Genomic DNA, 25,922 nt, shown 5'->3' on the forward strand with positions numbered 1-25,922 from the left:
GCTTCAGTCTGTAGTAGCTTTCTACTCTAAAGTGAATCTCTACAAGACTGGTGTGACGAAATGTTTTGAGCGGGAAGTTATGACAGACTTTTTTCTTTGATTCAACTATTTGCAACTGTGTGCTGATGTGATGGTGCTTTCAAACATCGACAGCAACAGGCCTCAGACACATGAATACAAAGCAGTTGGCTCAGATTTATGGAGCCACGAAGATGCACGCCAAGACGTCTTAGTGTGCATCTTCGTGGCCACCATTACAGAATGGTGCTTCAGGCGGAAAAACAACTTAATCACAGGTCACAGTGGTCCACCAGTCTATTTACAGCAAAACAATGTGGAGCCGAAAGGTCCACGTTCTGTGACACCGAAATCAGCTCTCTATTAACCGATTCACGCGGCGCTGAATATTTATGGAAGACAGCAAATCTCCGGCGGTGATTACAGCGGGGCTTTCATCAAGCAAAAGCGACATCAATAAACACTTCACAGGAGTGAACCAGAAATCCTCGGGGAGTCTATAAAGCCGGTAACTGACAACAAGACTGCTGTTTTTACTGCCACATAAGCAGTTTAGCTCCGAGTCACCATCAAAGACGCGGGTCTTCGCCACAAGTGCACTCAAATAGTTTAAAGAAACACTAAGTACAAGAGAAGGAAATAGAGAAGAAAAAGGGACCAAAGCAGATGGACTCAATTTTACAACCTTATTCATCATACAAATGTATGTTTTTGTTTTCTGCCGTCCCATCAGACAGAAACAGACAACATGATTAGGCTTGGTTTTCTACAAAAATATCCTGCATAGCTTTTTGTTTCGAACAATATACAAGCAAAATATTTTCTTATAATATAATTAACTTAAATTAATCATAATCATAATATATTGTTTATTTTTTATTTAGAAAATCAATAAATCACATTTTCTCAATTATTCAAATTTGAATATAATGTATTTCTTCCAAAGTTCACTATTTATTTTATTTTTGAAGAAGGAAACTTGAGAAACAAATTAATTTTTTGGTTGTACTTGTTGCATTTCTATAAATAACATTTTCTCAATTATTCAAATTTGAATATAATGTATTTCTTCCAAATTTCAATATTTATTTTAATAAGGAAACTTGAGAAACTATTTTGTTTTTTGGTTGTACTTTGGATGCATTTCTAACCAAAATAAAAATACAGAAACAGAATAATTGGAATAAATGAACTAGAAACAAACAATCATAAATAAATAAAAAATAAAAAAGCCAATAATAAAATATTAAATAAACATCAACAACAAAATAAGAATAGTGTTGTGCTACTGAGTCTGCATAAATGGAACAACTACATCCATAAATGTTTAAATAAATTTCATCTATATGGTCATAGATTAATAGCTCCTACAATGACAGTTGCTCACTCTGGCTCAGGAACCTCTACTGAGTCTCCATTCAGAGCTATTCCAGGAAAATATGTGCTGATAATCCAAAAAAAATGGTGGTACATCAGAATAGATTCAGACAACGTTTTGATTTATTCAACTGTTTTCCCAATTTGTACAAACATGAATTGAATTGGATGTGAAGCGTTGGAGTACAGTGGCGAGTTGTGGCCAGCAGAGTGCGCGCCTGAGCCTCTGGGCGCTCACTCGGTGTCAGAACTGGAGCCCGCTCCACGTCGATCGAGAAACCGGGAGCAGGAAAAGCCCCCTTTTTTCCCTGAGTGTGTGTATATGTCTGTGTGTTTTCACTCGGTCAGCCTCATGCACAGCGAGCGAGCTCCCACCACAGCGGACTGGACTCCCACAGAATGCTGACGAACAAGCCACACGCCGGGAACAAAGTGGGACGCTGTGTGCTCTTCCTCTCCGTCGGTGAGTGACCACTCCAACGTTCGCGGGTGAGAGTTAGCTCGCAGCTGTGGCACGTCAAAACACTTGTTTAGGTCGTGTTTTCAGACGCCTCCTCCGATGTTTCCAGACGTGCTCGGTTCCTCGCAACTTCCTGAGGAGTTGTGGGTGACGAGAAGTTGGAGACACAGCGAGCTCTTATTGCCATATCTTGTGTTGGGAGACTTGTTTGAATGGTGCGCAGATAAGGCTGCGGAAGCCGTCGCTAGCTCCTCGAAACGTCACATCGACTTTGAAGGAGTCATGTCATGGAGCGAAGCGCCTCTGGCTGCTTCTGCTTTGAGGAATTCCCCCCTAAAAGTGAGCTGTTGAAGGACAGTCCGGGTGGAATGCTTCTTGTGTGGCATTGTTTTTCCTGCAGAAACCCCATATCTCGCGAAGATCAATTTATGTAGATGTTGATAAAGTTGTAGTTCTACTTGCTCAGTCTTTCTACTTTGTGCAAGTCTGTATCAAAAGTTTAAGTACCGCAACACGTCCTTCAGAGGTTTCACTCTTCCAAAGTATCTTCACCAATTTCCGATCCTCAGAAGCAGATCCACTTCTCTCCAGGGGTTTTCCGGTTGGCTATATTGACTGACTATAAAAAGCTACACCTTAGACATTGTCTTCTGAGCTGTGGTTTTCCATGTGCCAAAAAATGATTCTGATGCTCCGGAAAGGAGTCTGAGCTGTGACTGGCTCTCTGAGATCAGATGAGTTTGACAGCCCACAGAGACTCTTGGTCTCCCTCGCTGAAGGTTGGTGGAGAGTCTCTGTGTGGGTGTCTGAAAATGATCGTGAATAACTGCAACCAAATGAAAAGAATGCTGGTAGGGAACTGGACGAACCAGCTGTCTCATTCTATAAAAAAGAGCACATTTGTCCCCAAAATTTCGGACTGACTGTTGCTACTTACCTCAGAAAAACATGAAATTTCACGTGATTACACAAAGTGGAAAAAAACGGCAAGTAGCATTGGTGGTTTTCACTGTGTTTGTCATGACAAATATCCCGTAGGAACCTTCATAATCACTAAATAACAGGAACACGTCCCTGCGTAACTAGTGCATCCCGCCCGACCTGCGAAGAGACAGACCAGGTCAAGGCGGCTGCAAACTGGAATGAGATTCACTGTTTTTATTGTGAACCATTCAATGAATTTCAAAACACTCCCATCTGCGTCCTTGTTTTTCTCTCACTTCTTGTGTTTCACATCCCTTCTGGTTTACGTTTCTCAGAAATGAATATGACATTGCTGGCATTATAATGTGGAGGGAAAAAAAGATTCTGGGGTGAATATTGCAATATTGTCCCTATAAATAAATCTAGCTGGAATTGAGAATCAATATTTTCTGCCACCCCACTCTTGGCCACCCCGTAACAATACACATGGTTATGCACGGCTAAGCTAGCAAGTTTATCATTCTGTTTTAATTTTTTGCATCACAATTGAAGTTTCCCAGTTGCTATGTGTTCTGGGGTGGAAATGGCTCTCTCAACGGACCCCCTTGAAGTTAAAAGCAACTGTGTCAAATGAAATTTGTTGGCATTTTCTTGGCTTCTACAGGGGTTCCAGTGGTGTCTTTGTGATCGCCAGAAGATGCTGCTGGGTGGCATGTAAAAACTGCCAGATTGGCACCAATAAAAATATATATCATATAAAATCAAAGCCATAATCTCAATAGTGAAGTGAGTAAGAATTTGGTTGAAAGTTAAAATGTATTTTATGGTATTTGTAGTTATTATGAACCTTTTCAAGAGCTCCCAAGATGGTCGTGAGGCGAAAGTCGCAGGTTCTGTAGAATGACCCGCTTTTTCTGGTTTCTTGGTTGACTGGCTTTTCTAACAACATTCAACATGTATTTTAAGTGTTGTTCTCACGACCACAGCCTCAGATGCGGAGGATACTGCACACAGTACACGGCCACATCTGTGCAGAGAATCAGATAATTCGAGTGAAGCGGCAGCCGTGCGTGTTATGCGAGTGGCCCGAGTATAACGGGATAAATCCTCCAGACAGAGCGGGGCTGCTTTGTCGAATCTAAAAAAAGAGAAACATGAATGTAATAATGCGGCTAACTAGCTTCGGACACGCAAGGGTACGCACAGATATGACAGAGCCATGAAAAAGCAACATCTGGTTGGTGACAGACGAGTGAGTGCAAGTGCTCCGACTGCAAGTTTCCTTGGCCCATATTTGTGCGGTGAGGCGCGACTGACGTACCTTGAAAGGCCAGCGATCAATTTTCATTTTCGTAATTATAGTATTTTGCAAGACAAAGAAATTGCAGAGTTGTGGAGTATATTCCGAAAAGACTCACAGATGGATGCGGTTTCTCTGTGAATCGACAAGATCCTCATTGACATTTTCCGCTCAGACCTATCGGTTGTAGCACCATGGCTTGGTAACAGCTGTCGAAACACTTCTGACTATAAGGCAAACTAAATTAGGCTATGAACTACTCATTATCTGTGTGATCTGTCGTTAATTTAAAACGACCGAAAGGAAATGAATCATCCATAATGCGTCCTTATTAACGCGCTCCACTCTGGCTCAATTGATGTTCTGCCATCGGCTCATCTCCATGATGCAGGTTGTTGTGCTGGACAGTTGCTTTGATTTTTCATCTTCGGAGTTCATTTTTAACAATGGGAACTTGGAATAGAAAGATTATTGTCCCTGTAAGAGACTCGTTGAGCTCTAAGAGCATGTGTCAAACTTGAGGTCTGTGGGCCGAATCAAGTCTTCTTTGTATTTCAAAGCCTCCCATGAGAGGATGAAACAAAACGGCAACAGTTTGCAGGCAGTTTGTTTTTGGCAACTACTGGAAATGCATCTGTTCTCAAGTCGCAATACGACCTTTGATATGTTTATGCTTCAGAAAGGAAGAGCCGGCATAAAGAGGCATCTTTTTCTGTGTACAGTAGATGTGACCTGTCCGATTGAGTTTGACTCCCCTGGAGGACTTAGCCAGGAGGGCGTCTGGGCGTCTGCAAAACACTCGACTGTAATTTGGCCGCCAGATTACGCTGGTATATGGTGGCATCTGGTGGCCAAGATACAGTCGAGAATCTGGCGTCCATTATTTCATGTTTTGCAGATGCCCGACAAGCTAAAAGACTGCTCCCCTGTCACAATGGTCAATGGGGTAAATGGGAATTTTCTCTACTGTTCATCCACCAAGATAAAATCAGCATGGTCTTCATGTTTGCGCCAATGATTAGCCTCAAACAAGCTCTTTTCTGCTTCACCCCTGACACATCTTCCACAAAGAACGTAGTGCGTTTATTAGCACCAATTCGCCTATTAGCTAGCAGGATGTCTGGGCGATCCCATCTGCTGAAAATGGAACACGTTTTTAGGCAGTATATCACTTTGCCGCCACAGTGATATTTTTTTCAAATCAAATCGTGTCAGTCGCGAGTCACTTTTCATTGGTCAAAGTTCTTTGATGCAACGTAGAAATGCGCTGATTGGTGGAATATTTAACGTCTCTCTCCTTGTAAAGTCAAGTTGTCCATGTCAACAGGTGGCCCCAAATACCTATAAACTGAAAGTGCCTGTCATAGCTAAGGAAACTGAGCATGCAACAGTCAACTGTGATATGGTGAGAATGCTTTGAAAAAATATTTAAAACACATTTCAAACCATTTACAAACAAAAACATAATGACAGTGACTGGATACTTCTGTCTTTAGACCCAAAGTGTTGATTGTTGACTATTTCGGTAAATATAAAGTGAAACCTTTTTGGTTCGTGTGAAACCAAATGATTAAAAAAATATAATTTCAAGGAAGAATTAACAATATTATTGTATTTAATGCACCATCATGCAGTACTTGATCGACAATTTAGTCTTTGAATCTTTCTTACCTTGACTTTTATGAAGCGGCTTCTTGAATTAAAAGTAACTATTTCCCAAGATCTCAGATTGTCCAAAACATTTACTCAAGTAAGTAATAACTGTTGAATAGTATATCATATAAAAACTGTTTGATGGGATGGAGAGGCAAAAAAAAGGATCATGCGTAAAAACCCTCAAACAACTTTTGCTCTCAAGAGCTTCTCTAATCTTTGAGTTTGTCTAATAGCCCTCGGTGAAGACATGAAAAGACAGCAACCCTCTCAAACGCCTTGTATTTTTTGGAAGATTAGAGAATCTCTCTGACTGGTTTTTGGAGGGTTTGAGGATCACACAAGAAGAACTGTAAGTGGGAGAAAGTGTCTCCACCGAGATGGTCTTTGCTACTTAGTCTTCAATAAGCAGCTAATGGATTACGGAGGATAGAATTGATCAAGTTCACAGTCACACGATCTCGGCTGTGGGAGTTTCATTTCGAGCACTTTAAGGGGTTTTTGATTTGTGGAGCTCTCTGGATATTCATCAACTGGTGTGAGAAAGGAGGAAATTACCATAGCATATTGTGTTCTCTCACATTGCCCTCTTGTCTGCTTGTGTGTCATGGAGGCTAATTCTACTTACTCAGTTATTGCCTTTTTAAAATCTATTCACTGTTGACTGCTATATGCTGAATGTGGACGCACACAGTAGTGAACGTGAACACCAGTGCAGATCGGCCATGGAATAATGGGAAGGCATGGTGATGGCTCTGTTATTACAGAGGACTTGTTGGGTCGTCATCTGAGGACTACGACTTCAATCCTGTCTGTGCCTCTGTTGCATAGAATTAGTTTAGTATGTGATGATTGTGCTATGTATATTGTTCAGGCAGGAAGTCAGTGAGATTTCACCACTACACAGAGATTTTCTTTGCACAAAGGGAGTTGTACGGCTTTTTTGTCGACATGTATTGAAGTGTGATTGGCAATGTCGGCACTCCCTCAATGTCAGTAGAGTAGACATTAAAGGCTCATTTATGCTCCCTTTATGGATGAAATTGTACTTGTCCGTTTCAAACAATGTTACCGTCACTGATCATATAGTTCCATGCATTCTTTGCCTTGGTGTTGCTGTTCACCAATATATCCACAAGGCAGAGCAGTCAAGGTTTATGACGATGAACTCCAAAACAAACATGGCAACTCTGAAAGAAGTATTGCTGACATATCTCTTGCATAAAAGACGAAGAAGGAGGTGGTGGTCGGTGAGGGCATTAAAAACATCACGACTGGAAGATGCATTTCCGCCATTGTTATGTTTTTTTAGTGTCTCATAAGAGATATATATTGGATATTATCAGCGGTCCCCACAGTTTCCAGTGGTACTGCTCTGTTTAGTCAGTATCCGTAAGCTTTGTGGAAACCTGCAGAAATACGGATGAAATGAACGCAGAGCATCGGTTGGTAACCGGATCTGTACAATCCAACAATCCAAATGCGTCAAAGATGTTTTCAGTAGCTGAGGGGTTAAACAGAGCCTTTACTACTCGGTTTTTCCAACAAATGTTGTCACAAATGGGATTTATAGGCATCAGAAGCACATCATTCAGTTTGAACTGTGATATGCAGTTATCATAGGTCCAAATCTTATCTGACGGATCAGTATAGATCATAAGTAATACTCTCACATTAAGTGCAGTTGCACAACGCTATTCACCCAAGGGTTTTTCTTGATCATAACATGGAGGTATTTCTGTGTTGTGACGTCGCTGTAATCTGACTCTTGTCAGATTTCCCATGACAGAAGACAATTCATTTATTAATATTGCGGCTTTTTACATTCGGTAAAATCCCCTCCTCCCTGACACCGTAGTAAATGAGTCTGTCAAAGTGTTCTCTGCCTGCTTCATCTCTTCTCTCTCTCGTAGCGGTCTTCATGTGAACGGACAACTTATAATGAGATTTCATGCGTTGAATGGTGTACGTGAAGGCAGCATAGAAAACGCAGTGGCACTGAGGTGGTGGCACATGAAGGTAGTGTGGGGAATTTCCATGAGAATATTTCACTTTCAACTGGCACTGCACCCTCTTCTCTTCTTTCACTTGACAGAATTGTTCAAAAGACTTAGTGTTTTATGCAACTGTTGGCCGGGAGAGGTAGCTTTTTTCAAGGAGAAAAGTGCAGAGCTGCTGGATCAGCCAGTGAGAAATCGGAAGTACATTACTCTTGGCTTTTCTCATGCCGGTATTTTGATACATTTGGGTCTTTGTCTAAATTGTAGGTAGTGACCGAAGAGAGAGAAAAAAAAAACATGGCCGGGGAGACCACTGGGCCAACTCAGAACGTGGAGAGGTTATACCCTCACTTGGAAATATGGCGAAAGGACTTAGCTCCAAGAACTTCAGTGAAGGAACAGTCACTTTCATGTGTGGGAACTCTACAAAAGGAAAAGGCAAAAGGAAAGGAAGGAAAGCTTTTAGTCCATTGAAACACCTATGCGTGGCATTCTACGCTGAAGGCCTTTTTTTGTCAGCAAAGGACGCAAAGTGAGGATGGGTTGGTCACCACATGTGAACTCATGAAATTTCATCCAAAAGTTAAAGATGATCATTCTGAAGGCATGGTGGCTGATATTTTGCCATGGTGGTGCGCCACGCTCATTTACGTCTACCAGAAACCCTGGAAATGTAGATCGGAGTTTTGCTGTTTGTTCCTCAAACTCATGTTCAGTCATTCCTCCCTCTGTTGCAAACATTCCCTTCCTATTTGTTCATCTGTGCTCGTCGGATCTGCAGAGACAGGAATAACACTGAGAACTGGGTCAAGACGGGGAAAAGTTACAGTAACATGGTTCTTTTCTGCAGAGGACTTGCAACTGTCAAGCCTCATGAGTGGAATACAGGTCTTCAAAATGCATTAGATCCTGCATGTAATGATGAAGATAGGAAAAATTAGAAATAAAAAACAGTCAGACAAGGAATGAAAAATTTACATGATTTAATGTAGCAGAAAGGAAAAAAAATCCAAGGTAACTAAATAATTTACGACATTTACGTTCCGATCTTAAAAGTCCAGCTAGAAAATGGTGGGTGGAGGAGGACGGGCGAGACAAATGACACACGAGTCAAATGACGCGTGGCGGTCATCACTGCTCAGAAGACTGAAAAACTATGCGGGCGGCAGGCAAACAAGTGCTGACAAGAAGTTCAACAAAATCCAAAAGTTGACTCAAGTAAGTTGAGGAACCAGAGAACATGCTGTACTGGCATAAGAGGTTAAGCAGATCTGCCGCTCCTTTTGAGGGCCCTAAAGCTCTGCAACCAGTCTGGAAAATTCAGGGTTAGAAGTTTAATGGTTACAGCAAGATGAAGCATGAACTGGCAGCTACAAAATAAACATAAAACACGAGTGAAACATAGCAAATTCAAAGTCTGTTCATTCCATGTATTATTTTATGGCTTGCATTTTTAAGGATACTTCATCTCAAGGTATAGTGTGAGCAACACAAATCTGCACAGAGACCTTGTGTTGATCATTTGCACTTTTTAATCCGTGATAAGTTAGGCTTCCAATTTTCCAAAATGATGAAGGAGCTTGGACCAGTGGGTCTGTTTACTAGATGCACGCATATATAAAGTCCATTATGGGGCCTGGCATCAAATTATAAGCATCTGTAACAAGACATTGGCATGTCAGGTTTTGATGACAGGTTCCTTAGAGCAAGTCATTTCAGCTCTAATTTCATTCGCTGGTGTTGCCACCCAGCTGTCACGCCTCAGGAAACGTGGCAGACTCTATGTGGGATATCCTGTTTATTTTTGTGTTTCAGTCATTTCCAACGCTGAATTTTGTTCATATGCTAAACGCAGCTACAAATCCTCAGTGGTGTTCAAGTTTGGCAGCATATTGTGAGAACGGCTCGGGCCTGTTGCCTCAGGAACTCATGACAGCCGTGTGCTTCCTTTATGGCCTACATTATCAATCTCTCAATATCAGCCCTTCAACCTCCTAAAGTAATCCGTAGTGTAACCGGGAGTCTGGAAAATGCTCCTGTTAACTCCTGGCATGCAAAACTCTCATTATAAAATGAGTCTGTTGAAAATATATGGTTGCCATGGGAAAGGCTGTGTACAAATTTTCAGTTTTATTTAAATACAGCGCCGAGAAAATAACTCTGGCGCCTAGGGACTGTGCTCTGTGAAGGCTTTTACTGTCCCCCGTTGCTACGAATGCACATGGTGATTATCAGAGCTCATTTAAGGCTGACACTCACTGCTAATTAGCAATCGGGTTAATGAGATTTTCTGGCTTAGCCCTCTTTGTTAATGTGATTTATTTACTTCAGAGTTGTTCTCCGATGCCCGTACTGCCTCAGAAACGGCGTAATTCCAGCTTTGCCATTTAACACCTCTATAAAACATCCCACCAGCCAGCACTTGTTTGCACAGTCATTACAGCAAAACTGTTTTTTTTTTCAAAGCAACTTGGCTGTTCTTTTGACTTCAAGATCAATTGGTAATACGCTGTGATAAATTGTTCTGTCTCCCATGTGGCCAGCTTTTCAATGGGAGCAAGCTTTCTGACTGGATGCCCATGCCAACTAAATTGACTCCTTGAAATGCGGAGGTGTTTCTGCGGTGAACATCACCGCGATAACTGTGCTGGTCTCCGTGGGATTGAGGTACAGTCAAGCCGCTTTTTTGGAGGTGGTTCGCTCCGCTTGCTTGTGCTTGTTTGTTTGGTAAGTTCCTGTAGGTTTTGACCATAGACAAGGGTGGCGACATAGCTGTAGTTGTAGGAATGAGGATCTATGGGGCTTACACATTGTCCCTTTTTACTCAAAAATCCAAGTTGTGAACACGGAGAAACTTGACTTTGCCCCTGGACGTATGTCCGCCTGAGTTGAGCAGGACCTAGACTGCTGAGCCAGAGGTATTAGCTTATATGCAACTCGACTCAAGATGATGTGACTGACAGAAATGGCAGTGATTGAATGTACGTTTGGGAGGAAAACAACTCAACTTAAGACTCCATACTGCTGGGGTTTCAGCCACATCGACAGTGGGGAAATTTGATTTTTTTATCTTTGTGACTTGTGATATCATCAATATTCCATAATCACATTGCTGCTGTCAGCGAGTTTCTTTCATTACACTGAGCCGATTATGGCAGTCTAAATGTCACCCCCTACTCTTTGTCCTCATTCCTACCCAGCATTTAGATAGTAAAGGTTAGATCTAATCATGTATCGACCAAAAGAAATCATAATTTAGTCATAGCCTCACGTCCAGCGCACAAAGCGCGTCTCTGAATCCATTATGTGCAGCGTTTTCTTATGCCACGTTTGGGTCCAGTCCCCAGCTGCCAGAAAGTCTGCTGATGAAAATATTGTTCTTCTAAGTTGTTGGCCGCTCTCTGGAAGTCGCTGTAAACTACGCGCCTTGCATTCAGGCGTCAATTAAATTCCAGCAGATGGTTAATCATGTTGTGTAATTTGAAGTTTCCGAAAATCAAAGCAGCCAGATTTCCCTGGGCTCGGTGCAATCGGAAACCTGGTTTGAAACAAGCAGTTTTGATTCTGCTTTGTTTGAAGAAGAGATTAAGAGGCACTTCCATCAGAACGCCTGCCGATACACAGGTAGTCATCCCTCCTTTCCTGCTGCTCCGACTGCACCGGCTTTTCTCTGCGGCTCAGTGATGAAGAGATGGAAGTCAGAGCACCACTATCTATTCCTCCAGGAACAAGATGCTGCATTTTTAATGCTGACAGAAGCTGTGAGGCCAGATGACAATGTGGTTGTTCTTCCGCGCAGTTGCTGGAACTGCATTATTTCATTTTAATGAACTCTGGACTTTGTTTGAATGAACAGTTCACGAGGGTACTGTAAGATTCATATTTTATGTACTCTTTTTAAGTTAAAAAACAAAATGACACAATCATAAAATGTGAAATGTAGGGGTTTCGAATATTTGCACAAAACTTCACAAGGAGGTTTGGGGTGTATAAGAGTGAAGTTTTTTTGTAGATATACATGCAAGTTAGTCCCCTGTATTAATTCACACTTGGTCACAGTTGGAGTCAGGCTTTGGACTTGCACTCAAAGAGAAGAAAGTTTGGGGTGCTGTGGTCTCAGCACTCAGCTCTCTTGTCAATGACTTGATAAGCCAGAGGTGTCAAAGTTAGAAGCGGGGGGTCTAAGCCTACATCCAGAAGAAGCCACACATTTTCAGTTTCAGTTTCAAAAAAGTGCTCCATTGAAAAAAAGAGGTTTCCGGCGTCCACATGGATCCGCTGAAATGGTCGAAACGATGTAGTACATATGCCAGTACTGCGGTGGCGCTCTAATGCTCTAGCAACAAATTAAAAGACAGCACAACGCATGCTAACATCATCACATTTGCATAAGAAATTGTTTATTGTTTTGTGGTTTATGAAGAGTCAATACTAAACTACTGTGAATCGCGACATGAGAGTGTCCGACACGTGTTTCTCACACAGTATCTTGAGAGAATGTGCATGCAGGTACAGTAAGGGGCCGTTTCTTTCTTTTTTTTTTTTTTTTTTAATCACACTGTGGTTATTGTGCTGTAATGCTCATTAACTATCAGGCATGGACAGGGCTCCACGGAGGAAAAGGCTTGGCGCGTTTGCAACAAGGCGTATTCTGTGCGTTTCATGGTTAAACGCAATTCAAGGTGTTCAGACAGTATTTCAACATTTCGCCTTAAGTACTTTTACTTTAATGACTTGATCCTGTATGAATGATCATCTCAACAGCAACTTCACCAAAACGGCGCCACAAAAATAGAACTCAGTCTTAGTTTGTAGCGGTGCTGCGTGGCGCCATGCGGCTCAATCACAGCATTTGGTGTGAGTCCGGGATCGTTTTAAATCTGCATCAAGTTGGCAAGTTTTAATAAATGGTTCAGGGTCTCAAATAATTGGCCAGTGGGTCAAATGCGACCCATATGAGATCAAAGCAAAGGCATAGCTTTAATTTAAATTCTAAATAAAACTTGAAGTTTACATTCTACATTTATTTTTTTAAGTTTTATACTTTTAATAGTATAAAGTTTAAGTTATATACTTTTAATAAGTAATGTTCATTTTGTCTGTATTTTTTGTCCCTCAGAATTAATAAAGACATTGAGAAAGTACCTCAATGTCAATGTTTTACCCAGAGCTGACCTCTTCCAGGTCTTCCATTATTCAAGGTTTATCTTGAGACTACTACAAGATTTTTTTCTTCTGTCTTTCGGCTTGACAATACCCAAGGACGTGGCCGCTTAGGAACTGCTCTAAACCATTCTCCATGGCAGGTCAAAAGTTCATGAGTTAAAATAAATATTTTGTTGTTTTTGCTATGTGAAATCATGTGTAGCTTTGCATTTGGATTTGCATCAATCATCAGCCTCTCACGCAAATATTTATCACGGCAGAATATGAATGTGTGAGTGTATTACATCATTAAAATCAAACATAGCTGTCTTTTTCTTTGATTGTTCATTTTGTGTGCTATGATTGCTGTGTTGCATCCGTGGCTGAAATAATTGAACTTTATTAAGAACCGAGGCTCCACACTGCGCTTCTCTCTGTCTCCCTTGAATTATTCAAAAGCACAGCCTTAATAGACTACACAGTAACTACAGAGGGTCATTTTGCAGCGTATTTTAGGGATAAATACGTCCATAAATATCAGACTAGAGATGTGTGCGAGCATTGTTTTAGTCACAGTTCACCAGGAACGTGGTGTAGCCAGCAGCAATTCAGCTCTCGCTCTATTTTATTTCCTAATTGAAGTCGAAGCACGGAGAGACAGTTCTGTAATAAACTGCCATACAAGTCATTCCGCGAAGCGCTTGTGTTTCTGATATATTGATCCTTGGAAATGTTCCTCCCATCTCACAATCAATGGCTCAGTAATTGGAAAGAAGTGCCTGTTGGTCTAATTGCAAACTTGGATGGATGAATGGTGCACCAGACTCCCACAAATCTTCCAGCCGCTCTGGACGAAAGGAGACTTATATCTTTTAATTCTTCTTTTTCCAGAGTAATCACAGGAAGCGTGTCCTTTGCCCAAGTGGAACTCATAAGTCAGCCTTAAGTGAGACATGAGTTGTGTAACGCACCATGTTCTCATGGACATAAATATTGAGGCTTTCATAGCCGTGACCTTCGCCGGGCTCGTGATTGTTTAGGGCTTTCCTCGTTCATTCAGTCACGATCCACACTCACAGTGTTTACCATGTACACACTTGGAAACAAGATAGTCACTGAGATGTTGTTTTAATCCTAACAATGACAACATTTTTGTTCATATTGTTAATGTTTTTTTCATGTGTAAGAGAAATCATTTTGCTTTTGGCCCGTGCCTCATCTTTTCAAGTTCAAAAGGAGGCGGTCAGGATTAAATAGTCCTGTTCTGAGCCCGACCGTGCCCGCACCAAACCAGATCACACACTTTATTTGACACCTCGCGCTCGGCTATCAGCTGCTACAAGCTCTAAACTCCTTTACTTCTCCATCTTGCCTCTGAGGCAGGATCGCTGTAGGTTGAGGCCTATCCCAGGATGTCTCCTGTGGATTTGGTCGACACAATGTTTTAATCCTGGCGTCCTCCTCCTCCTGCTCTCTTGTATCCTGTCGTGTCTGTGATTGGGCACACGTCAGCTGTGGCATTCTACCACACCTTCTGCGGAGTCTGGCTCACCTGAGTGGTTCCTGATATATTGCTGAACTACAGCATCACAATGTATCGTATCACTGCTCCTGTATCAGGATACATATTGTATGGCAAGACACCTTGAAACAGCCCTCAAAGATGTAACCCAGACCGGCTCAGATCAGAACACAGTGTGATCAGAGCATCATTTGTGTGTTTTGCCCGTTTCTGACTGTAGTACTGGTCTCATGCTCATGCTCAAAGCTCTTTCTGTTTTCCTTCCAGTCCACATCTACTGTGCTGCGGGCAACTCAGAAAGAGTCTCTCAGGTAAGAGGCAACAGCCTGTGTTTACCAATGACTACTAATCCTTCACTTTCTTGTTTTTCTTGTTATCAGAAACGTAATTAGCAGAGTATATTAAGAGCCCTTCTCCTTCAAATTGGTTAATTATTGTCCCTGAGTTGGCCGTGCTGCTCTGTGAAGGGGATTTAATCTCCTGCCTCCCCTTTTTTTCCCTTGATCTGCGGTTGTTGCTCTATAAATAATTAACGTGTGCAGTCGCCCTACTTCGTTTTGGTGTGAGAAGATGCTGACAGTGATCCTTCAGGCAGAGGTGCCTCAGCATCGTTGCCATGAGGATATAACGCTGCTTTGCATCTCTTGTCTGTTGTTACTCTTTTTAGCAAAGGTTTTGCTTGCTGGGGATTTATTTGACGTCCCATCATTTAAACATGCTTCTCAGACAGCAGACGTCTCTGGAAAGAGGACACTACAGCTACTGGTCTATATTTAGTTCTGGGAGTTTACATTTAAGCCACAATATTAGTAGGATCACATGAATGTCTCAAGGTAGAAAAATGAAGCGATTGAAGGTGGTGAAGAGGAGAATGCAGGCATGGTGGAATGGGTGGAAATCATTGACAGAACCGTGGGAGTTCTAGTTATAGGGAGCCTTTATTGGGCAGTAGTGGGAGCTGAAGTGCTGTGCCTGTGGGCCAAATGTGGCCCTTTGCCTGTATTTACATGACCCTCATGAGGCCAACGCTAAACTGAGAAATAAACCAGCTTTTCCAGCTCCAACTGCCGTTTTAATTCAAAATATTACTCTACTCTAGCATTGTTTTGTCGTTTCTTTTCTTTTTCTATTGATAGTTTGTGGTGCTCATATCAACAGTATTTTTTGTCCCTCAAAATAAATGAACGATACTGTTAAATTATAAGTCCTTCATCATATTTAAAAATTCATAATCAAAACACATATTTTAAGCATATTGTTTTAACCTATATTCTCGAATATTCAGCTTGACATTGCTCATGTGATATAATGTGACCCATTCCGGAAATGTAATTGACTACCCCTGGTTTAGACACTCATGAGTCAGAGTTAGAAGAGTCAGGGATGAAGATACTGAGGTCCTCATTAGGAGTGACTGGAAAGGAGTGGACACGTGGCGAACTTTAAGGAGACCTGATGGTTTAGACATGAGTGGGGAGACAGTGTTGGACCAAGAATGTTGGAGAGGAGGAAGGGGAAGACAATTCATGATGAATAAAGACGGGAAGGTGTGACTGGAGGATGATGACAGGTGAATGACTTCCTGTATGAACATCAAATATTTTTCTATCTCTCTCTCTCTCTCTCTCTCTCTCTCTCTCTCTCTCTCTCTCTCTCTCTCTCTCTATATATATATATATATATATATATATATATATATATATATATATATATATATATATATATATATATATATATATACTAAATTACTGACTTCACACACACCAAAAATGTTCTTTATAACCAGTACAAAATGTGGCGTTTACAACAACAGAATTTCAGTGCCAGTCATACATCACTGCCAGTTGGTGCGGCGGTGATAATTCTTGACATATTTTGAGTGGAGAAGCCGAAGAAGCGAAATGTGTCATTTCTTCAACTTCATTCTTCCATATTAAATATTTAAACATCCTTGAAAGTCCTGAATCTCACATGTGGTTGCTGGTCCTTGCCAGGGGTTGTGTTGCTTAGTTACCCTGGCACCATGGCGATAGCGCGTGCCCTTCCGTCTCCTAACATGCTGCGTCCGAGTGCTGCTCTGCTTCTGCCCATTTGGATTCTGTCTCCTGAGTTCTTGATCTTTTGCTTTCTCATTTGTGCTTCTCAGACAGTGGAAGCTGCAATTAGTTTGACTTTCTTCATCAGCTTGGGTTCTTCAACTCAGAGCACAAAAGATTTCACTGCTTGTGTGGTTTACCGAGAGAGAACCTCATTACAAATGGAAGCGGAAAACGTCGTGGATATGCTCCAGTTTGATAATGAAAATAGAAGCGGGGCCCAGTTATTGAACTCGTGCTTGCAGCGTGACCTTTAAAGAGCATGTTCACCACACTCATCGTGCCTCTCTTTGTTAACATAAATCACATAATGAACTTGAAAGTGACAGCTAGTCATTTGTAAGGTATAATTATCGTTGATCGGTTTGTATTGATCATTAAAAGGTTGAAGACAGACAGTAAGAGGAAAAATTCTAAAGTCTTTCTTATGACATGTTGATCCCTTCTTATCAGACATTTGGCGAATGAATTCAACGCTGTGATGTGTGGAAGAGCTGTGCATGAAAACACCACATATATCACATGTATTTTTTGGTTCAAACTGACGCAAGATGTGTGTGTCACAGGTGTCAGTGCCCTTGTTGGCCCCCTATGGGAGCCCTAGCGAAGCGGACCAAAAAAGGCTCTGGCTGGGGCCCCATTTGGCCCTTAAACGGGGGACTTTCAAAGATTTAACCGAATCTCGAAGTGACCTAGATCACGAGACCAAATTTGTCACTGTAAGAGCTCTGGCTTTTGGCTCAGCTCTTTTTATGACCACCATCTTCTTGTCAGGGTCCGTCTTTCCTTGGCCAGTGACCCCGTGATACTTAAACGCCTTCACTTGGGGCAAGTTCTCAACCGGCAGTGAATGTAGCCGAGTTCCAAGTTGCATTTGGCAGCGTCACACTGATCTGCAGCACATTCTACAATTCATCAAACCGAAAATCATCTCCACACTTCTAAAAATCTAAATCGAATTATTGCCAGTAGAGCCTCATGAAACATTGAAAGCGAATCATCTGTACCCCAGGCATGCATGATATTTACTCTGAATTTTGTGATATTTAATGCATATGTTTAGTTGGAAGGGAAGTGTAGCCGTCTTCTTTGGCTGCAACACAACAATAGTATTATGATAACTGCCCTGAGGAACTTTATAACCACCAGACTACATTTCGCTGTCCTCTCACATCCATATACAGGAGGTCATGACTGATGTCTGGACAACGTGGTTTGTTTGTAGAAGAGATTTTCCTACTTGTCAGTTTGTGTTGCTTTAGAACGAGAATGGTTGTCTAAATAACAATAAATCACCGACTACTAGCTCCTTGCTTCAGTGTCGGTTACATCTAGCACTGCGGTTTCCTGCCACAGTCCAAATACATCCAGAAGTGCTTCAAGGTGATGTTTTTCTTACAGACAGTCATAGGAAAGGGCTTAAAAACGCTGTAGAAAGGGCAGCATCCCTGTCCATCTGCCTTCCATTTGCCTTACGAAATCAGATTCATTCATTTGCGAGCAGGAACTGAGAACGTAAATACCCTGACAGTTGCTGCGAAACATTGTAATAAACTCTCAGTAATAAACGCTCAGTTCTGGTTCATGATGCTGAAACAATTCACTGACTTGAAATAGTCACTGAGAGACTGTGTGTTCTTTTTTAATATGCACATATATATTTCTTCTTTAGATGATTCTCCAAAAGCATCACTTTTTTACGTCTAAAGTTTTGACTCGTCGGGTCTAAACTTGACTTCTGAGTTTTCCTTTTGTCCATTTATAATCGACTACTTTCGCTAAGTACGTGCCCTGGATTTTTCATGGCAAACTTTCAGTTAATGTAGCGAAGTCACTGGCTGAGGAATTAGACCGTAAGATTTTTATATCAAATGACTCTTCGCTGCTCAAGTGAACTCACTTCAGTCGATACAGAGGCCAAACGGTCAGCGAGGAAGACGTGGCACTTCATAAGGCACGGATTTACCTCCTGAACTCCACCAGCCAGACTGATCCTCTTGTGATTAAAGTCTGCAGGAGCTGTGCGTGAGAGTGTGTGTTGTACCTGCTTACATAAAGCTCTGAAAGTGTGTGGGGGAAAGCTGAATATTTTTACTCTGGATTTGTGAAGTCGACAATATTTAGCAGATCTAGTACAGATATTTTCAAATCTCTGTCAGACAAAGTTGGTGATGCTATACTGAGATACTTCAGCATATATCTGCTCTGTAGATCACTGACCACGAGATTCTCCAACACTGGAAATCGTTCCTCAAACTGAAACATTTTTCAACTTGTTTAAATAGACACGTACATATAATACACATGAGGTTAATGTCCATCATTTATCCTAGTTTTTTTCTCCCCCTTAATCTATATTTCTTTCTTATTTGTAATATACAGAATTATAATTCTGTAAAAAAATGTTTTTGAGAATAATAAGACTAAACCTAATAATTTATTGTTTCCTGTCATCATTTTATTATTTTCTAAAGAAATAATTGTATATTCTCATGATTTATTTTAATGTTATCTATATTTTTATAATGACATTTATATTTTTACTATATTTCCTATTATGTATCGATATTATCATTGAAATCTGTCCCCAAACTGTATGTTTGCTCATGGCATATATTTTTCTGATGAAGTATTGAAAAAAATGCACATTTGTTTTTTTTATTTCTGATCAAAATGTTATTATTATAATAGTAATAGACTCATATTTTTAAATGATTGTTTATAGTTTATCATTTGCTCATTACATTTTCCCTTCAGCAACAAAATTTCACTAATTTAAAACTATACATTATTATATTTAAAGTTGTTCTTCAATAAATGTAAGTTTAGATAAATGTAAAGCTGAGTATATGTAGTGTCACTTGATTTGTTCTGTACAAACACGGCGGCGTTTAAGTCCGTGTATTATTGGGTCCCCTGTGAGATAACACCCAAAGACAGGACACATTCATTATCTGCCTAAATTGTTCTGTCCCGTTTGAAGGGTAAAGCCGTTTCTCTCTTTGCGGACAGTCCTAAGTACCATTTAGCCGCCGACATAATGACCAGTGGTGAGGAAAATAGGCTGCAACAATCCTTAATGACCCACTCAGTTCGACTTATCATGTTTGGCTGGGCAGTGACATCTTTCTCCCATTGTTCTCTTCACCGGCAAACAGCCCTCCTCTGTGATTTGTTTGTCTTGTTGTTCTGGACGCCCTAAATGACTGTCACCGCTCAGAGACCAGCTTTTGGTATTCATTGGCCGCTCCTCACCTCCAGCAGAATACAATTCAACAGGAGTGGGGCTTCAGAATCATTGTTCTAGCCTCGCAGCAATGACCCCATCTCAACAGAGGACACGGGTTCCGACCGAGATTACGAATATTTACAAATGTTTTGGGCGCACGGCTGATGGTTCTGCTGTACTGTATGCTGGAGTCTGACTCACAGTGACCCAGCTGTGAGTGAAGTGGCTAGGTTTTTTTCAACTCTGCAGTGTGAGATCAATGTACGATTCAACTGTGGTGTTTTTTGTTAATGTGTTAAAGCGTGTCTAACTCGATCACACAAGTGGCCGACGCTGAGGACACAGTGGCGGAAACAGAACACTGCGCCTGCTTAACTCCATGTCGGGTGTCAGAATGACTCCATGAAGTGTGAACGCTTCTTCAGCAAGTTGTCTGCCCTCTGCATCAACTTGTCCCCGTGTTTATTTCTTCCGGGATTTTTAAATTATTAGGTCCCAGTAGAGCACTTTACCATGTCCCCTTTAAAATGGAAGACCTCGTCCCGGTCTTTTGATGGCTGAGCCAGTTGAGATTTGAATGAAGCCATAATACATTTAATATTATTGCACCACTAACAACTAATCTTTCTGATCCTTTAAGACTGGGGAGGCAATTATATTTTACAAGGGGCTACATACACCCATGACACATTTTATTTAAATGTAAATCAATAAAGAGCTGAATATTAGCAGTGCCATCATTCACAAATAGACAGGATTAGGTGGCCTTTATTCATCCCACAGTGGGGAAATTCAACGTGTCAGCAGCCAATGACAATAAAGACACTGACACACACATTAAAGATACACAAAAAAATGTCCACAAAGCATCAGCATACGTAAAAGAAAAAATATATATATATATAGGTAGTTATAAGTGAATAGATAATACATAGATCATAATAGATATAGAAGATAAATAATAAATTAATAACTCTTTATCTCCTAGTACTGAATTATGGCACAACTGATGTACTCTTCAAAACATCTAGCTATAACGGCCCTTTCATTCAGTCTTTTGAGGGGGACAAAAGGTCCTCTCAAAAGAGTCACTTTTTCAACCACTTCTGCATGATGAGTCCCCAGGCCAAATAGTGGCCCTCAGTCCCCTTTTGTCCCAGTTATGCTTTCATTTCCCTATTTTCCCTGCACTCCAGTGTTCATTGACCCACCTCAGAGCTGCACAACGTGAATGAAAATAATACCTTAACAGTTTTGACTGTGAGTCAATTTGAATCAGAAATGTGTAAAAGATAATTGTTTTATATTTTAAAAAAAAACAACAACGTTGATATGATTGATTAGCGCAGCAAATATTTTACGTGTGTGCTGAGGAACCGAAGAATCGAACTGGCAACCCAAAACCCAATACAGTTTTATATACTGCAGTGTGAGGCCGTCAATTGTTGTGAAAGTGGAAATTCTGCCACCTTGTGGAGGGAGGCCAGGTCACTGTCTGTGTAACATATTTGAAAGGAAATCTAGTTTTTGGTCAAATTAGCAGTTCAGGCAACCCAGATATCAGAATGACAAGCTCTTATTGACCATATAGAATGATTTGGGTCTGGATTTGGTTTTTGTAAATAAAAGTGTTTTTGCAAAGTTTCTGTTTTATAAGGTCAGAACTGAGCTTTTTTATTTACATTGAATAGTTTTGATAAACAATATTTATATTTTTTTCATCCAGCAGTTAGAACTGAGAACGGTGCTTGCTTCAAAGCAATGCATTCTAAATGAAAAAAGTAACCAACCTATAAATATTTGCACCAGCCTGATGTCTCATGCGTCACTGCGCCTCGCTCACCCACCGACCCACGTCACTCTCCTGTCCTTGAACCACTGAATATTTTAACACTGAGCTGGAGCAACAAAAATAGAACCTGCATTTTACCAGAGAGTTGATCATTTTGAAGAAGGTCACCGGTTCGAATCGAGCTTGAGGCAACCCTGGATTTGAAGCGAACTTTGTGGAGTTTGTGTGCTCTTTTTCGTGCTTGTGTCAGCTTCCTCCGGGCGCGCTGGTTTCCTCCCACAGTCCGGAAACATTCAGCAGTAAATTGGAGACTGAGTGGGAAAGTCTGCCTGTGATGGACTGATGTGCTTGGGGTGTCCCCTGCCTCTTGCCCTGAATAGCTTGGATCGATCGTTTCATGTTCTCATGTCAATAATGGGTTTAACTTAATTGGCAAAAATGTATTTTTGTGCCACACTTTGTCAATCTGAACTTGAAATGACTTCATCCAGGCCCGGGAGCACTGATGGGGTCAAAAGCAGATCTCTTGTTGGCAAGCAAACAGAATGTGAGCTTCAATAATTTACTCAGCGGGGCTCAACAGGAACGGCTGTCCTGTCACCCAGATGTAGACCACGGTCTCCAGTTAGCTGCTGACGGGGCAATTTGGTCATGAACTCTGCCGTGCAGTGGGATTTAACAAACAGTAGCTTTAGTGGACAGTTTTCCATGTAGGTCCACATGAAAATAAAAAACAAATGTTTCGTGGCACAGACAGCGTATCTTTTAGTTCGTCTGAACAAAAGCTAAACATAAGGTTCCTAAATTATACATTAGAAAAATCAACAAGGGAGAGCAGACATTTTCCAAGAAGCCAAAAAGTGGATTGTTCAGTGGTGAGAATTTTTAATACACACACATTAGATATGTAGAAGTAGAGTAGTTTGTTTCTCACTAAACACTCCAATAAGACAATTTTTTTTAATAGCTGGTGGTGGTCATTATCGAAAATTTCCAAAATAAACATTTTGTCATGACTAAACTGCATATTTTTTCTATTTTTTCTGCTGTATTCACAATTTTTTTTACATTATACATTTATTCCTGCAGCTATTTTCCACTCAGAGTGCTTCTTATAATAACTCTTCATTTGGTTTGTTAAAAATCATCTTGTTTTCAATGTTTTCATTTTCCCTGATGATGTTGCATTTTTTCTCAATACTGTATATTCCAATAATACTTCATTATTCCTATTCTTTATCATTGTATTTCTTGTAGGGATGCTTTGATTGATCGGTCTCCGATCAGGATCAGCCGATTTCAGCGTGATCGGTTAATGCGGATCTCACTGCCAATCACAACAACAGAGCTGATGCGCTGATAAATCCCCGCTGGTTGTGATGTGTCCGCTCATCCCTACTCGCTGCTCACGAAGCAGTGAAATGTCTGCTGTGGAGCTTCTTTCAGTCTGTCATGTAAAGTTTGCATCCTGAAGCACATGCATCGGAAAATGCTGTGCAGGGAAGCGGCTTCAAGTTAAGCACGCCATTTAAAGCGCCAGCACTAGACAGAGCACGTGGAGTTTTCTGGGCTCATGAAAAGAGACTGCTGGTTCCTCAGCAACAGGTTGACGTTTAGCAACACCCGCGGGTCCGAGTCTGACATTCGGAATGATAAGAAATAATTGTTAATTTCACCGAGCTAGATTACCAGCCTTTCTCAGGTGTCGTTTACGCAGAGACAGAACCAGAAACGGCCGAATCCATCGCCATTCTGGAGTCAGGTACAGCGTTTGTTAGCCACCTGAATCTGAAACTTTTGAAAACATCCAGCGTGGAAACTTTCATAAATGCAGTGCTCTCTGTCTCGTAGTGCCACTACAGTATGTAAAAAATTTCACGGACACACAGTCTCTCGAGATTCACCTACAACGTCTCGCATCGGATTTAATGTTTTTTTTCAGTTGTCCATTTGACAGAATAGTTGTTGCATTCAGCAAGGCCACCTTGAAGAGGTATGTCTTGTAATTTTTTGCACATCATGTACACTTCATTCACATCATGTACGTTCATTTTGAGTACAAATTCATTGTCAATCCAAGTAATCATATCTGTGATCGGTATAGGTGATCGGCAGCAAAAATCCTGATTCCCTAATTTCTTGTATTGACTCGTAAAGTGAATTCCGGTTGTTTCTTTTCTTATGAATAATCATAACTCAGACTAATAATGGGTAGAATATACTTTACATTATCTTAAGTGTTTCATATTATGTTTTTAATGTGCTCTGCATTTAGTTACTAATTTAGCTGGCAAAAAATAAAATGATAAAAAAAGAAAAGAATACAATAAAAATAAATGACGCAGTAGAAATGATATGACAGTGAGATCACAAGTGTAAAAGTTGACTGAATATTTAACCTACTCTAATTTATTCCTCCATTGGTATCGACTTGCAAAAGGATCATTTGAATGTCATTAGTTCTTTCACCTGAGACGACGGAGCTGGAATTGAGGACATGAAGAGTAAAGGTTGAACCAGGAGGGACCATCAGGATCAGTCACAGTGTGGCAGCCACTGATGGGAAGCCATTTTGATTTGTCTGAGAGCTACTGAGAGCCACTCCGTTTTATTGCCAGATCTTAAGAACGAATCTTTCTCTTGCAAACGCTGTGTAGCTTGCTGTAAAGGGTAACACTGTTACATGGGGCAGAGTTCTCAAATGCCACCGCGTGCTCACTTGTGTTTTGTGCACGTTTCTCATTCTTCCAAGCGCCAGGAGAAGTAATTCATGGCTTCAAGAGCGCTGTGGCTGAGGCCAGTGGAAATGACATGAAGCTCAAACTAAATTCTTAATCCAAATTAGGACCGTACTGTGCTGGACCGTGAGATAAGCTCAGTAATGGTCAGACATTAATGGCACTGCCAGTCATGTCATGTTTCTCGGCCAGCAACGGTCCAACGAAGCTGCTGTGAAGAAGAAAAGAAATGCATTTGTGTGTGTTTTTAATTGCTATTACCATAAAGCAGGACTTTCTAAAATCAGGCCCCTGGGGCTATTTTCCGCCGTTGTCCGAGGAGTCATGGCCTGTAGCTGCTCTCTTAAATATTTGTGGTTTTGAACTCTTAAGTCAAATAGTAAATATAAAAACGAAAAAAGAAAATTGCCACTGTAAATGAAATCATAACTCTAATAAATAAATAATCCAACACAATATTTTTTTAATTACCACAGGCTACACTGTAAATTAGTCCATATATATAGACTCAATTTTACCTGTTTTAACCTTCATTTGGATTTAGTTATTGCGGTATGAAGGCTACTGTGCCCCACACATTTTTATTCTGGTCAAATCTATCTCTCTTAAAAAAAAAAAATACTAATTTTTACTTGATTTTCCATGTTCCTGCCATCTGGGCATCTAGTCATGATGTCTCTCTAAAGCCCCGCTGTGGGGAGTGATGTTTTCAACAGGGACCTCTATAGAACAACACAACACTTCCATTTGACATGTTAACACAACATTCAGATACAAAAGAATCTCTGTTCAGATGCGATCCAATGTGGCAATGTTGGAGTTGCTTCGTGTCCACAGTGGTGCTAGGCTGTCGACCGATTGGCGGAGTGTGGTGGATCACAAAGGTTCCTCGGGTAGACCCCAAAATATGAAAATAAGAAAAACACAAATATAAGAAGTTCTATCTATAACTGTGGTACTTTCTTCAAAGGATGGAGGCTCGTTTATGGTGGCCAGGAAAGCTCACAGCAAATGCAGAACGCTGAAACATAACATTAATGCTTCAACAAATGCAAACACCGAATTAAACATTAGCTCACAACACATTTGCAAAGGCTGCAACAAATTCAGATGCTACAATACACCGACATTAAGCCGCAACATTGCTACCTAAACCACAAAGAAAGTCACAACGGAAGCTGCTGTTTGCCTAGGACCACTTGACTGAGGGAGAAAGTGCGTTTAAGTGTCTGATGTCGCATTCTGGTTTTCAGAATTCTGTGTTTGACTTTTAAAAGTATCACTGTGTCTATGAGTCTATGTGTGCGTACATGCTCCATACTTGTATACCTTAGGTTACACTATGGGAACTTACGTTGCGACTTCCGTTGTGGTTTACGTCGTAAGAGGGAGGGAGGTGGAGCGGCTGGTGTCCTGGTGCAGCCACAACAACCTGGAGCTCAACGCTCAGAAGACAGTGGAGATGATCATGGACTTCAGGAGAGTAACAGCTCCTCCGTCCCCTCTCATGTTGGCTGGTTTATCGATTCCTATTGTGGACTCCTTCTGCTTCCTGGGAACCACCATCACTGAGGACCTCAAATGGGAGCCAACCATCAGGTCCCTCATCAGGAAGGCCCAGCAGGGAATGTTCTTTCTGAGGCAGCTACGAAAACTACGACTGCCGAC

At 41.1% G+C, this 25,922-nt stretch overlaps 1 protein-coding gene across 1 annotated transcript in view; it reads left to right on the plus strand.

Moving 5' to 3' along the window:
• The first annotated feature begins 1,637 nt into the window (after positions 1-1,637).
• The window catches only part of b3glcta (beta 3-glucosyltransferase a), a 79,466-nt gene continuing 55,181 nt past the window's right edge, over positions 1,638-25,922 (plus strand). Inside the window, exons 1-2 of the mRNA XM_053872748.1 lie at positions 1,638-1,858; positions 14,667-14,710. Coding sequence (XP_053728723.1) covers positions 1,795-1,858; positions 14,667-14,710 — 108 coding nt within the window. The 5' untranslated portion in view covers positions 1,638-1,794. The remainder of the gene's footprint in view (positions 1,859-14,666; positions 14,711-25,922) is intronic.

This window comes from Synchiropus splendidus, chromosome 8 (assembly GCF_027744825.2).
Source record: "Synchiropus splendidus isolate RoL2022-P1 chromosome 8, RoL_Sspl_1.0, whole genome shotgun sequence".
NCBI classification, from domain to species: Eukaryota; Metazoa; Chordata; class Actinopteri; order Syngnathiformes; family Callionymidae; genus Synchiropus; species Synchiropus splendidus.